Source organism: Trichosurus vulpecula, chromosome 6 (assembly GCF_011100635.1).
Source record: "Trichosurus vulpecula isolate mTriVul1 chromosome 6, mTriVul1.pri, whole genome shotgun sequence".
Lineage (NCBI taxonomy): Eukaryota > Metazoa > Chordata > Mammalia > Diprotodontia > Phalangeridae > Trichosurus > Trichosurus vulpecula.
The window spans coordinates 271,467,751-271,483,383 of NC_050578.1; the positions used below are offsets into that span (position 1 = coordinate 271,467,751).

General features: G+C 54.8%; 1 protein-coding gene across 4 annotated transcripts in view; it reads right to left on the reverse strand.

Annotated features, from left to right (window-relative positions):
- Positions 1 to 11,703, reverse strand: part of SYT7 (synaptotagmin 7) — a 91,970-nt gene extending 80,267 nt beyond the window's left edge. For all 4 annotated transcript variants that reach the window (XM_036763068.1, XM_036763066.1, XM_036763065.1 and 1 more), the window contains exon 1: positions 11,643 to 11,703. In XM_036763068.1, the coding sequence (XP_036618963.1) occupies positions 11,643 to 11,676 (34 nt within the window). In that variant the 5' untranslated portion in view covers positions 11,677 to 11,703. The remainder of the gene's footprint in view (positions 1 to 11,642) is intronic.
- Between the last annotated feature and the right edge of the window lie 3,930 nt (positions 11,704 to 15,633).

A 15,633-nucleotide genomic window follows, 5' to 3' on the forward strand; every position in this document is an offset into this window, starting at 1 on the left:
CTGGTTGGGCCACGTACTAGCTCTATGACCTCGGCTGCGTCAGTCCTCCTCTTTGAGCCTTTTTTTCTTCCTTTATTGAATGGGGAGGTTGGATCGTATGATTCACTATTTCTACAAGTATTTATTTAGTAAAGGTGCTGGCTTTGGAGTCAGAGGAAACAGGTTCTAATCCCCTGGAGACTTGCTAGGTATGGGCCTCAGTTTCTTCATCTGTAAAATGAGTAAATTGGTCTAGGTGACCTCTAAGGTCCTTTCCAACTTTAAATCTATGACCTCTTCTCACATATGTGAGAAGACCTCTGGTAGATACGAAGATAAATTTAAAAAACACATAGTCCATAGTCCCTGTCCCCAAGAAGCTTCCAATCTAGTAGGGAGACATGTACAAAAGTCAACTTTGAAGAGCCACATGAGTGGTACAAAGTGCCATGAAATTAGATTGAGGGAGAGATCACTTTCAACTGGGGAAATCAGGGAAGCCTTCCTGAAGGAGGAGGCGTTGCAGACCTCTGGAGCCACCTCTTCATGCTAAAGTCTATGGTTCTAGATTGGAAGCTCTTTGACGGGGTGGCCCACATCCAGCCCACAGCGCCTGCAGCTCATGGCATCATACACTTCGAGCAGAGCAAGACCTAAGAGATGAGGAAGCAGAAGGTAAAGGACTAGTCCAAAGTCCCACAGTCAGTAGACACTGTAAAGTAAGCCTTTCACCATCACAAAGCCTTGACATGAAGTCACAGAGCAGAAGCAACTCTGGAGCTAGGAAGGGGAAGGGAATAAGAATTTATATAGCTCCTACTATGTGCCCAGCACCGTGTCAAGCACTCGTTTGATCCTCACAACAACCTTCCGAGGCAGGTGCCGGGGTGATCCTCATTTTATAATCGAGGAATTTGGAGCAAACAGAAGTTTTGTGACTTATCTAGGGTCACACAGCTAGAAGCTGGATTTGACCTCAGGTCTTTCTGACCATAGGACCAGCTGCTTCAATTTTTTTTTTTTTTGCCATGGATCGCTTGGATAGGCTGGTGGAGCTACAGACCCCTTCTCAAAATAACATTTTAAAATGCATAAGATTACAAAAAAACCCCAATCATACTGAAATGCAGTTATCAATTTTTTAAATTTACATACCTCAGGCTAAGAACCACTGCTCTATAGCAGTTCCCACTACAATATATGTGGCCAGTGCCTGGCACCCAGTAAGTGTCTAATAAATGCTTGGTGCCTGTCTGGTCTTTCAGTTTTTTCTTGAAGGCCTCTAATATGGTTCTCGCCTGAGCCAGGAGTCAGGGTGCCTTCTACTCCACCAAGCCTCCATGTTCCCTGGGAGTGCTCAGCCTTTGATGCTTATGATGAAGGCCATGGTGGGCACCACTGGCAAATAAATATAGGACATCTCTATGGCTATCAATGGTGCCATATGGAGCAGAGGAGGGAGAGGGGACCAGGCACCTGGAGGGGTCATAGCCTGGGGGACTGGACAAAGAGAAATCCCATGTCAAGGTCAAACCTTAACTGGTTACCAGGCCCAGGGGCCTGGTCTTAGAAGTTGCTACTTCAGCTGGTTGGCAATAACTGGGTCTTCCCCAGAAGTGGCTGCATTGAGGGACACTGCATGTTGGCTGGTAGTTAGAACCTTAGGATAGAGATCAGGGGATGATGTCAAGGTGGAGGTGGAGGTAGAGGTTGGATCCAAGCCAGACCCTTCTCAGAATACAGATTGTTCCATCCATAGCCCGGAGGGAAAACCAGAAGAAAGGTTTAATATATAATAATCCTCTGTATCTTACTACATAGGTTTCTAGAGTCAAACATGAGGAAGACCATAGAAGGAAATCCTCCTAACTCATTGTCTGCCCAGCAAGGAGCGGACGAAGGGGCAGGGAGCTTTGGGGAAGGGTCCTGAGGCCCCTGGAAGAGGTGGAGGTGGACATTAGGAGCCCAAGCACTGGTCCTGGGAGCAGAGGTTGGAGTGGCAGGAGAAGGCCTGGCCTGAGTGATGGCCGTCCATCCCCCAAACTCCCGCCCAGCTTCCACCGACCTGTGGTAATGAGACGGATCCAATTTGTACTCAGGGCCCCGCCGGGAGCAGCTGCCGTGGCAGGGTTTAAAGTAATTTAATTGGACACATTAACCGCACAGCTCTCTTCTCTGCTTCCCCCCTTGAGCTCCCTCCCTTTGGTGCCACCCCCAGCTCCTCCAACCACTTCCCTCGGAGGCTGACTGGGACCTTCCCCCACTGATAGCCCTTCTCTCCCCCACCCTGAGTCCTCTGGATGCCCTCTATATCCTTCGCCGGAATCAATACGTTGGTGACCCAGAACCCTTACCCTGTAGAGTATCCTAGAATGATAATCTCTATCCCATGGTAGAGAACGTTCAACACTTCAAGAGTTCTAGATCACCATCCCAGTCCATCGTTCCGTGATTCTCCATCCCCCATCAAATATTTGTTCTTCCAGGTAGATCGCCTCTAGGATTCCCTTCTCTCCTACCCTGGCCAGAGCATCTTAGATTTGGGAGTGACCTTCAAGACAATCTAGGCCAGGCCACTCGTGATACAGAAGTGGGCACAGATACCCAGAGGGAAAGGACCCCAAGGTCCCGCAGCTGGTGAGTGGCAAAACCAAGGTTTCTGGCCCAGCTTTGCCATCTACCACCCATGGGATGGTAGATGACTCACCGAAGGTCTCTGCTCCTCCGGCTCCTCTTCTGGGAAATAGGGGGATCTCCAGGCTGAGATGATTTCTTAGGGAGGAGCAGCACATGAGAGTGGCTCTGGATTGGAATCTGGACTCTGTTGTTGCTAAACTGTCCACGTGACTCTGGGCAAGTGACTGCCCCAATCTGGGCCGCCGTCTCCTCATCTAAAAATGACCCAATTGGACTACATGCCCTCCGAGGCCCCTGCCAGCGTCAGTGTTGTACAGTCTAAGAGACCTTCCATCTGGTGTGGCCAGAACACCCAGAACAGGAGCAGTGTCCACAGCTGCAGCTCAAAGGGCACAACCAGCTTCCTCGCCAGCTTTTCAACTGAGCCAGAAATTCCAGCCCCTGTCATTTCACATTAGCGCTCTCTCTTCCTCCCTCTTTCTCTCTTCTTCTCCTTCTTCCCCTTCTTCTCCTCCTCCTCCTTCTTCATCTTTTCTCTCTCATTTTCTCCCTCTCTCTCCCTCCTCCTCCTCCTCCTCCTCCTCCTCCTCCTCCTCCTCCTCCTCCTCCTCCTCCTCCTCCTCCTCCTCCTCTTCTTCTTCTTCTTCTTCTTCTTCTTCTTCTTCTTCTTCTTCTTCTTCTTCTTCTTCTTCTTCTTCTTCTTCTTCTTCTTCTTCTTCTTCTCTCTCTCCCCCCCCACCTCCAAGCCCCGTGATGATCAGTTAAAAGGGCTTGGGATGGCTGGGGGTGGGGCAGGGAACACAGTAACAATCTAGAAGCCTCTGAAAGGAGGGTCCCACTTGTTCTGTTTGGCCCCAAAGGATGAGACAAAGCGCAACAGGCTCAAGTTGCAGTGGTAGAGTCCAGCTCAGCAATTCTGGACTGTCCACAAGGGAAATAGGCTAACACATGGCAAAGAGGTTGGTCCTCACTGCAAGCCTTCAAGCAAAGGCTAAATGTCTGTTTATATTAACTATACAGTAGAAGAGTTTTGTGGTAAGGGTCAGATGGGACAAGATGACCTCAGAGGGCCTTTCTAACTCCAAGATTCTGTGGTTCTATCATCATGACATTCTGTGTCTGAAGGCCCCTCCCAGGCCTGACATCCCCTGTTCTAAGGCCCCTCCCAGCCCTGACATCCCCTGTTCTAAGGCCCCTCCCAGCCCTGACATCCCCTGTTCTAAGGCCCCTCCCAGCCCTGACATCCCCTGTTCTAAGGCCCCTCCCAGCCCTGACATCCCCTGTTCTAAGGCCCCTCCCAGCCCTGACATCCCCTGTTCTAAGGCCCCTCCCAGCCCTGACATCCCCTGTTCTAAGGCCCCTCCCAGCCCTGACATCCCCTGTTCTAAGGCCCCTCCCAGCCCTGACATCCCCTGTTCTAAGGCTCCTCCCAGCCCTGACATCCCCTGTTCTAAGGCCCCTCCCAGCTCTGACATCCCCTGTTCTAAGGCCCCTCCCAGCCCTGACATCTCCTGTTCTAAGGCCCCTCCCAGCTCTGACATCCCCTGTTCTAAGGCCCCTCCCAGCCCTGACATCTCTTGTTCTAAGGTCCCTCCCAACCCTGACATCCCCTGTTCTAAGGCCCCTCCCAGCCCTGACATCCCCCCATTCTCAGGTCCCTGCCAGTTCTGATATTCTAAGTTCTAAATTTGAAGATTTCTCAGCTCAGACCTCCTATAATCTTGTGTTTCTCCTTTCTACCCCCAACTCTGATGCTACTATCAATTTTGGTGATGCTACTGTCAGTTTTAGGCCTGGCTTTTTATGGCCTGCTGGGGACAGTGTCTCTATGAACCTTACCCGAAAGGCCAGTGGACAGTGAGCAAAGTAATGGAAGGAACCTCAGGAATGCAGGGAGGGGGCAGGGGAGGGGACAGCAGGAGAAGGGGGGATGGAAGGAGTAGCCAGCTCCTAAAAGCCATCCTGGCAGCCACTGTCAGAACTAGAATGTCAGAAGATTGGGAACTGGAAAGAGGCCTAAGGCATCCTTGCTAGCCCAGGGTTCTTAGCTTTGTCTGTGGCATGGATCTATCTGGCAGTGTGGGAAAGTCTCTGGACCTCTCCTCAGAATAATGCTTTTAATGCAAAAAATGTAAAAAAAAAAATGCTTAGAATTACCAAGGAAACCAATTGTTTTGAAATAAATATAGGATGTTTTCTCTTCTAAGTTCACAGACCCCTTGAAGTCTCTCCATGGATCCCAGTTGTAGAACCCCATCTAGAACCCCATCTAGCCCAATCCTCTCATTTGACAGAGGAAGGTTTCTTCCTCAGCCCAGCCACAGCCCAGAAAGAAGTGACTTCCCCAAGGTGAACACATTCATGCTACAGGTAAATAAAGTGGGAAGCGCAGAATTCAAACCCAGGACCCCAAGTCCCAAGGACCCCACGAGACCACGTGGTCTTTTGCTATGGCAAGGTCCCACTATCAGAACACATTGCAACCTGCCTGGGTCCCGGGAGGAAGCTTTCCCCTCAGGGGTGGGCAAGAATAACACTGCCCAGCGGAGAGAAAGGCCACAGGGCAAGGAAAGAGAGCTTGTGCCAGTGGGGCCAGGCCTCAGCAGGGTGGGAGGGCCCCCGGAGGGCCGCTTCCCCCAGCCTGGGGAGCGCTCCCCTGGTACACCTAAAAACACCTCACTACAAATAAACTCATTAACTGCTGTTTACAGCGTGCCTGGGTACTCAGATTAGTGCAGTTATTACAGTGGCCCAGCTGCTGCCTGGAGCCTCCCCCTCCCACCTCCTCAGGCACACACACAGGGCACGTGCCCCTCCCCTCTCTTCACAAGCAGCTCCCCAGAGCACGAATGCACACGCATCTCTCTCTCTCTCTCACACACAAACACACACACACACACACACACATATCTCAGTTCTGTGGGGCCTCACTTCTCTCTAGGGAGAGGTGCACACCTCTTCCAGGAGCAGTGCCCTGACCCCAGCCCCCCTCATCCCAACAGTGCCCAGGCTGCCCCTTCCTCTCCCCAAGTCAGAACCATCAGCATCACTCATGCACCCAGAGCCCTCTGCTTGCTATGCTCCCCCGGGTCTCTGTATCACCCCTGTTTGACAGATGTGGAAACCGAGGCTTGGGGCCCAAACCCAAGCAGATGACAGTCTGTGATGCCATCAAGCCCCACCCCACTCCAGAACACTCAGTTCCCACCCCCAGGGGATACCAGGTCGAGTTGATCATAGCCAGGGCCCAGTCACACGGCAGACAGAGACAATGCCAGGCCTCTGGTGACAGTGTCTGAATGTGTCTTCTTCCATTGTGACTTGATTGTAGCTACACTCCACAAATACAGTCAGACATACAACAAACTTCTCCACGGCCCCAGGATGCAGGGAGGCCTCCATGGTTCTCCGCCTAAGACTCCTTCTAAACTCACTATCATAGGGCCTGCACTTGGCCCCAGGCACAAGTCTTTCCAAGGTTCCATCCCTTCTGCCAACTACACTCTAACCACTGGTGAATTAGATATGGATGCTTCTACCCCTTAGCCAGAGGCTGGCCCCAACCCAGGAGGGTTCCCCCAGACTCCTTGGCAGGTCAGAGACCTTTCCCCATGAATCTGGCACCACCCACCCTGGGCTTGGCACAGGCTGGCCTTGGCAGTGTTGGTGCAGGCACCTGTCCAAGGCCAGAGACCTGCCTACTAGAGGCCTGACCTTACCCAGCACTATGCCGCCATCCTGCCTTCAAGCACTGTCCCAGAAGACGTCAAAGGCAACATCTTACCCCACCCTGGAATCAGAACCATCTCCCGAGAAGGGTCAACCCCTGCTCAGCCAGCTCTGAGTCCGTGTGTGTGTGTGTGTGTGTGTGTGTGTGTGTGTGTGTGTGTGTGTGTATGTTTGTGTGCGAGCGGGTCTGCCTGTCTATCTCCTTCCAGCCTGGCTCCCCTAGGGAAAGGCAGTTACTGAAGATTCCATCTCAGCTTCTAGAGCAATTTGGGGTCCCCACGGAGGCTAGAGAGATGGGGGGTGGTTAGAGCAGTCAGGGGAACAGGAGAGGAGTATCATGGGGTGATCTCTCAAACCTCAGCTCCTTCAGGACTCTGCCATGATGCCCTTAGAAACAGCCTGATCTTCTAGCCTTGGCCCCCTGGCAACCTCAAGGCATCCTGGGGCGGGGGCGCACACGCCCAAGTATGTGGAAGGGGGCACCACAGGACAGATATGACCATGCTCAGACACAGGCAGCTGTTTTCTCACCTGACAACCCACCTGTTCCCTTCCAGGCCATCCTTTCACCTGTTACCCCATCTGGATCCCAGTTGCCTCCCCAACCTCCTCTTCCTGCCCTACCCCCTACCTGCTCTTGTTCTGCTCCAGGCTGCCCTGATGCCTAGATGGGGGAGAGTATCAGGATGCCCCTCCCCCCCATCTCAAAGGCAGGGAGGGCTCCTTGTGACCAGGCCCTCTCATTCCCCTCCCAGTGTCCTTGAACACTGGCTGAGCCAGCCAGGGCTGCCTCCATGGGGCCTCACAAACACGGAGCTCAAGTGGGGCTGTTTCCACAGTGACAGTTCTGGAACTAGCACCAGGCTGGGGGGCCTAGGGGAACCCCGAGTCTGCAGCCCCACAGCCTTTGGCTTCCTTCCATCCCATTCTGGGGGCTGCCTGGCCTCAGGAGACCCACCTTACCCTGAATCAAGAGACAGAATCCTCGGCCCAAGGATGTGCAGAGGGCATGTATGGCAAGCAGGGCCAGAGGGGAAGGGAACCCTGGGCCAAGGTCCTCAAAAGGATGGGTAAGGGGGGCACAGGTGAGGGGCTCAGGAAGGGTCTTGTCCTCAGTCTCACTCAGGATTCCCAGGGATGCCAACCCTCCTCCGCCCTCCTCCCTCTGTCCACACCACTGACTCTGGCTAGCCTTTGCTGCCCCACCCCTCAGGCAGAGTCCTCTCCTACACATGCTGAGCACCTGACCAGGCCCCCTCCTAATCCTAATACGTGCAGGACCTCTGCGCTCCTCCTCTAGTGTTTCTGAGCTAAACGTTCAGGTGCCCAGCTTAAAGAGGAGTAAACAGAGAGGTGGGCAGCTCTATGCTTCACTTTCCTTCAATGCAAAACCAGGGGTCTAACCAAGGTGATCTAAGGTCCTTTGGTGCCATAACTTTCTCTGATCTATATTCTATGAGCTCTGCCAGCTGGGACATTCTATATCCCCTTCTAGCTTCATTCTACGTGCTAAGGTTCCTCCCAGCTTTCTGTGCTTCATGTTCTAAGGCTCCTCCCAGCTCTGACAATATGTTCTAAGATCTCTCCCAGCTCTGACATTCTAGGTTCTAAGGTGTTGTCCAGCTCTGCCAGTCTGTGTTCTAAGGTCCTGTCCAGCTCTGACATTCTAGGTTCTAAGGTCCTGTCCAGCTCTGCCAGTCTGTGTTCTAAGATGCCTCTCAGCTCTGATCTTCTAGGTTCTAAGGTCCTGTTCAGCTCTGACATTCTAGGTTCTAAGGTCATGTCCAGCTCGGCCAGTCTGCGTTCTAAGGTGCCTCTCGGCTCTGACATTCTCTGAGTCAATGCCTCTATATTCCAGGCAGCCCAAGAGCTCCTGTGCCCAGGATCCAGAGCCAGGAGGGCAAGCAAAGGTCTCCCAAGTCCCCTGGTTGTCGGGCTGGCTTCCTCTCCCTGTCCCCAGCTCATTCACTCACCACAAGGTCACCTCTCCCTCTCTCCTGGCTGCCGGAGCACTGCCTGAGCCTGCCCACTGCAACACTGGCCCCTACAGGCCAGCTGAGGCCCTGCCCAGCCTCAGGGAGGGAGGGCTGGAGGGAGTCTGAGCCAGGAGGAAGGAGGGCAGAGAAGAGAAAGCTTAGGACAAGAGAGAAAAGGACAAGGGGAGATTCATGGCAAGGGGGAGGGGGATGGCTCTAGGCCAGGGAAGAGAGAACATGAGAAATTGGGAGGGCACAGGGTATTCTTTAGGAATGCTAGGCTAGGATTGGTGAAGGTGCCTTTTCACCAGAGTTCCTTGCTCTACACCCCCATCCTAGGACCCATGGCTGAGGAAGGGCTCCTTATCTAGGCCTAGTCTTCCTCAGCTGGTGTGGCTCACGGTTGAGGGAAAGGACTGTTTTCTTTCCTGGTTTTTTATATCTGAGCCAGGTCTGAGGTTCACTCCCTGACACTCTCAGGCTCTGCCTGCTGTGTGACTCTCGAGGAGAATAGCAAGATCACCATGGGGCAGGAGCTCAGCCCAATCCCAGGTATCCCTGGCCAGAGGGCGAGCTCCCTCCCGGGCTGTGGTTTTGGGGCATACAAGGGGATCATTCCAAAGATAAACCACAATGAACCTGGTGGATTGAGATGGGGGAGAAATTAACGGTGCTCCCAGGCTGGGGCAACAGAGTGCAGCCACAGGTCCCCAGGGAGGTTGGGTGGGAATGGGGCCCAGGTCACATGGAGAATGAGTCTGCAGACATCATTCATGCTTGGTGCCCTTGCTGGGGGCAGGGGCAGGGGCAGAGATAAGCAATGATGAAAGGCAGACTAGAGCCAAGATTAGAGGGGGCCTTTAGGTGAGGGGTGTTGGGAAGGCAAGGAGGGAGACTAGGGAGGAAGGCTAGCTCAGAGACATTCTGCAAAGTGGCAATGATTTGTGCCAAGGGGGAGAGGGAGCCTATGCCAGAGCCAGAACTGGTCTGGAAGGGGGTAACAAACAGTGAGTGATCTATGGAGCCCAGAGCCTCTAAAGCCCAGCAAGAAGTGCCTCCATCCTGCTCCAATATGCCAGTCAAGGACCCACATCATAGGGTCAGCCCAATTCCCTGGGTGGAGGAGGAAACATTGCCCCCCCCACCCCATCTCATTCTCTGCAGAGACGATTAGCCCACCTAGCAGGTCAGAGTGACTTGGATCTGAGCAACACCCACAGCTGACTGGAGAGTCCGGGAGCTCTGCGCAGGATAGGCATATATATGCCTTGATACCAAGATGTAGAGAACAGAAGAGGCACCAGAGAAGCCACCAGGGAGAACTAGGGGGTGGGAGCTTTGCTGGCATATCTCAGGCGCTTCCTTAACCTTAGGCTGGGCTCCCTCTGGGCACAGTGGTAGACACCAGGAGAGGAGAAGACGGTTGGGCACAAACCAAGGTAGAGGAAGGGCCAGGGGTGGAAGAAGGTCAGCTCTCCTAGTGGATTTGTTTTCTCTCTCCCTGAGACACACAGGTGGTCTCAGAACCAAGTGAATTGACATCTTGGGTGGAGGGACTTTACATCCAGATAGGGATCCTGTCCCTTCTGCTTTACATCCAGATAGATATCCTGCCCCCTCTGCTAAGACTAAAGCAAGCCGGGGTTGAGGAAAGGGTGGGCTTGCTATACAGTTATCTCCCATCCTGCTCTGGGATGTGGACACAGAGTGGGATGAGGCTTCTCCTGTTGGTAGCAGGGCAGACACCAGGAGGCTAGAGATGACAGATACAGCTAGGCACTGTCCTCCTTCTGCCACTAAATCCCAAATGAGCTGCCCCTAGAGAAGCTTTGAGATCCTTCAGCCTCTATGCAAGAGGGACCTCTTAAGATTCCTATAGATCTCGGGGATGAGGAGCAGAAGCTCCCCTCCTCATCCTCTGGGGGGGGTCACTCCCACTAGGCCTGGAAGGAAATGTGAAAAGAACATACTTCTCAAGGAAGATGCCTAGAGCTGGAGGCTGCTAGTACCCAACAGCAAGAGAATTGGCCATTCCCTCCTCAAGTCCTGCCATTGGACAGGAGGGGGGTTCAGCTCTTGGGAGGGGTAGAGGGACCAATAGGGTAGCCACAGGTGGGAAGCAGGAATCAACCCTGCCAAGAAAGAGATGAGCTTTCTCTGCTGCTAGGATGCCAGCTCGGTAGGGCATAAGAAGGTTCCTCTGGGGCAGTGAACAGGCAGTGAGAACATCCCTCCCCAACACACACACACACACACACCCCAGAAGCAGGAGGGTATTGAGGCTCTCAGACTGGCAAAAGGCCAGAAGGAGATTTCTTTGATAAGGATCAAAAGCTAATCTCCATAAAGCTCCAGTCATTATTAGTCCTGGCACCATCTCAGCTCACCCCAGTGCCCTCACCAGCCTCCTAGGCCACCCTCTTCCTCGGCCACTGGCCATAGTAGTTCTCCTCACATCGTCCCTCTGGATAGCCCCTTTCCCATTACCTCTCCCCCTCCCCCCCACACACAAATTCACAGCACAGCCCCCCTGGGTGTGATACAGAAGCTAGTTCCCTCTGCTCTCTCAGACACCCTTCCTATCCCCTACCGCCAGCCCCGGTGGCTGGCTGCTAGTGCCAGCTGCGGGCAGTTTCCCACCACGGAGTTGGGTGTCACTGAGGGGAGAAGGCAGCTGCTCCTCACGCTGCCACACACGCTGTCCTTGGACCACTGGCAGGGAGGTCCTTTCGGGAGACCGCGAGGCTGGCATGGGGTAGCGAGACTACCACGAACCTTGTGTGTGTGTGTGTGTAGGGGGGGTAGGTAGGAAAAGAGAGTGAAGAGGGGAATGAGGGAGAAAACTGGGATCAGGGCTACTCTGGCCAGGCGTCCACCTCTAGCTCCCACGTCCCTCCGAAGGCTAAGGCAGCCTCCCTCCCAAAGAATAATCTTCAGGGAAATCAAGTCTCAGCAGGACAGCCAGCCCCCGGCTAGCCCGCAGCAGCCCGAGGAGCTGGAACCCCTGAGGCGCTGGCTCCGGACTTAGTGGCCGAACAGGCGGGCACGGAGAGAGAGGGCTGAGATCTGAGCCCTCCAAGCAGGCACCAGTGGGACGCGGGAAGGATGGAGGGGGGAGGGCGGGAAGGGTAGAAACGGGGCGCGGAAAGGGCAGAGGGGCGCCCGGAAAGGGAGGAGAGGGGCGCACGAGAAAGGTGGAGAGGGAGCTCCGCAAACCACCCCCCCCCCCCACCTCCGCAAACGCCGGCACCCTCGCGTCGCCTCCCCGCTACTGCGGGGCACAGCCCTGGTCCCCGCCCGTCTTCCCTCTCCCCGGCTTACCTGGGCCGCCGGCTGTCTCCGGGTCCCGGTACATGGTCCCGTCCTGGGCGCTCTCCCCCTCCCCGCCCCCCGGGGTTCAGTGCAGCCCCCGGCCCCGGCTCGCTGCCTCGCCCGTGGCGCTCCGCCGGCTCATGGGGCGCCGCCGCCGCCGCCGCTGTGCCCGCTGCCTCTGCTGTCCCCGCTGTCCCCGCCGCCGCCGCCGCCGCTGCTGCTACGGGGCATGGGCTGGGGGCGAGCCCGGGCCCGGCGGGGCGGGGGCCGCCCGCTGAGCGCTGGGCTGACCTCGGGGCGGGCGGGACCGTCCGTGGGCGGGGGCCACCCGGAGCTGAGCGCGGAGCGCGGAGCACGCCGCCGCTGCTTCCCAGGGCCAGTGCGTGCGTGGGGCTGGGGGAGTGAACGCGCGGGAGTGTGTGTTTGTGTGTGTGTGTGTGTGTGTGTGTGTGTGTGTGTGTGTGTGCGCGCGCGCGCATGTGTGTGTGAGCGTGTGCGCGCGCGGGTGTGAGCGTGTGCGCGCGCGCGGTGTGTGTGGACCAGGCTGGCTGGCAGGGAGGGGGAGCAGGCAGTGCGCGCGCGCGTCCCGGTCCCACCACCGCGGCCACCAACGCCACCGCCACCGCCGCTGGCCCCCACTGCCCTAGCCGCGGCTCCGGAGCCCGCGCTCCCCGCTGCCCGCTGCCGGCTGCCTGGAGCACTGCAGCCGGTGCCCGCTGCCTGGGGACCGGGGCACCCCGAGGGCAACGCCCGCAGCCCGCCCTGCGCCCCCCACGCCGCCCCATCCCATCCCTCCGCCCCACGGCGGGGAGGGCCCCGGGGCAGCACGGTCCTCCCCCCCACCGGCCTGTGGCCCCCTCCTACCCTCCCCCCGCACCGTACAGTCCCGGGGTAGGGGCCCCTCCAGCGGGCCGGGAGGCCAGCCGCCTTACTCCAGGGTTCCCCTTGATTCCTTGGGGTGGGACGGTCACGAATCCAGGCCAGGTTTTCCACATAGTAGCAGCGCGGAGCGCGTCAGCTCCTGGCTTGCCACCACCGCGGTCCCCGGGAACCAGCCCCGTGCTTGGAGAAACCAGGAGTGGATCCGTGGCAGGATGAAGCCAGAAATCTGGCCTGGGCTGGGGGTTCTTCCTTGACCTTTGAGGCCACTAATACCTCTGTCTCCTGGCTCATCCCAGTCCCCAAGTGGATGGGCCGTTTGTCGCTGGAGGACGCTGACTCTAGTGCCAGAGGACCGGCTTCAAACCGTGCCTCGGAAACTACCTGTGTGACCTTGGCAAGTCATTTGAACCTCTCTGGGCCTCGGTTTCCTCTTGTGTAAAATGAAGGAGTTGAACTGATGGCCTCTAAGGTCCAGATTTAAATAAGTGAGTTTATGAATGGGCAGGGGGCAGAGTACCAAGGCAGGGCCCCCTTCCCCAACTGAGGGAGTCAGGGAGAATGGAAGAAATCTAGGCTTAGAGACAGAATTTCGATTTGAATCCAGGCCCAGCTTCCACTTCCTAGTCATGTGACCTTGGGCAAGCCGTTTCCCTCACCAGTAAAAAGAAGGGCTTGGACTTGCCGACACAATCAGTAGATGTAAGGCCTCCTCCAGTTTTGAATAATATGAACCACTGATGAGGGATGTCACTCCACATTCCTTCCCCTACCCCTCAGGACAGAGACAGAGACACAGAGAGAGACAGAAACAGAGAGAGATGGCTTCTCACCCTCACCCAATCCTGAGATCTTACAGCTCCAGAGCCCTCTTTCTCTCCCATTCCCCCCAGCCCCTGATCTCTAAAAGCTCCAACCACAGCCCTGGGAGTCCTAGAGGAGGATCCCCCAAACACAGCCCAGTTGCTGCTCCCTTCCTTCCCTCTTGCTCTCTCTAGCTTCCCCCACATTTCTAGCAGCATACAAGTCTGGATAATCTGGGGGGGTGGGGTGGAGAACAGCTCTTGGGAAAGATGGGGCTTACAGGTCCTGGGGAGTCCTCAGAAACAACCCACCAGCCCACCTACACACACAATCACACACTGGTGGGTTTTTTTTCCCTTTCTTTGTATCCCCAGCACCTGGCATAATGCCTGGCACATAGTAGGCGCTTAACAAATGCTTATTGACTAATTCTACATTTGACTTACTTCCAGATTGGCACAAAGGCCTCTCCCACAGGCCCCCTCCCAGCCCGAGAATTTCCACCCTCCACCCCCATCACATACACATACAATGGCTTTTCCCCTTGCCCACATACACAACACCTCCAGAGGGTGGGAATGAGAGCAAAATCACAGACACACAACTCCCAGACCTCCCAGTCTTTCTATAAGCACAATAACTATGGAATCCAAAGTAAAAGATTTCCCCACCCACTCCTGGATATACACCTTCCTTTCTACTGCCCACCCACCCCGAGCCACACCTACACACAAACAGCCTCTTGCTGGGACACACCTCCGTACTTCCAACTCTTACCCCCTATAAACACACCCTCACAGTCTCTCCATGGCTCCATTCCCACCCCCCCCCACTACACACACACACACACACACACACACACACACACACACACACACACATCCACCCACAGCTTTTCCGGTTGAGAAACAGATAAGGAAGTCAAGGAAATTCCCCAAGCATATCTTTGGGAAGACTGCATCCGCAAAGGACATATTTCCTTGGGTGGAATGTTCTAATTAAGTAATAAGAAAGGAAGACTGGAGATCTGCCCCACTGGGGACCCCAGGTCCCAAACATCTAGACACTTCATTCCCCTTGAAAAGTCGTGAGATCATCATCACTTTAGTGCCGGAAGGGACCCTGGGGTTACTGACTCCAAACCCTTCGTTATGCAAAGAAATTATGTGACTTGCCCAGCTCCCACAGGGCTAATCTGGGGTCTTTAGCTACCCACCTGCAGTCCATCCAATCCACTCTAAGAATTTCACACAGCCCCACCCCCCTCCAAGGCTAGGTCTGCCTCCCAAAGTAAATTCTCAGGAAGCCACATCAACAGGCAGCACCTCCAAGGACTCCCAGGCACTGTTGGCTTATGCCTCTGTCCAAGGTCCTTGACCAGACGACCGAGAGGGAGGGGGTGAGATACCAAGATGGATGCTGCCCTGGCTTCCAGCAAGCCTTTCCCTGTCAGGGTCCCCAGGTGAAAGAGGTATCTGTTTCCTCAAATTTCTCATAGCTCTTTCCCCTGGCTCTTCACCCCTATCACATTCTACCTTGTATCATATTTATTTGTGTACCCCACCCCCACCCCCAACTGCAAGCATCCCGAGGACAGAGGCCAGGCTAGTTTTTTGGCTTTTTGTTCCCAGTACCAAGCACAAGGCCTTCCATAGGTTAGATAATAATCACAACAATAGATAATAATGACTGATGCTAAGTTATATATTTATTTATAATTAAGATTTTCAAAGTGACTTACATGTTCCTTTGGTCCTTACAACAACCCATTATATAATTGTACATTTTGTGTTAGAAAGGACTTTGGAGAGCATCTGGCCTGGCCTCCTCACCCTACAGATGAAGAAATGGAGACCCAGAGTAGTACCGTTACTTACTTGCCTGTGGCTACGCAAGTAGAGACTCTAAACTTTCTACTATACCACAGTGTCCTGAGGCCAGTGCTACAGACGTTATTCCCTTTCTATAAATGAGGAAACTGAGGCCTGCCCAGGGGTTCCTAATAGTCTGAGGCGGAATGTGGACCTGGCCATTCCAATCTCCCAACCAGGCACTCTTACTGCTTCTTGATAATGCATGTCCAATGAACTGAACTGCCTGAATCCTGGTCCATGCCCTCACCCAGAGCACCATATGGCAAAGATGATCAAACTGAGATGCAAATTAGCACCCCATAAGTAATGGGGAAATCCAAGGAGAGACTTCCAGCCAGTGGTAGGAGGTGAGAGAAGAGGGGATTATCGAGGGCTCCCCAACAAAGAGACCCTGGCTTCAGAGAACTTTTGTTCCAATTCTGCCCCTCTCCTCCAGTAGGTTG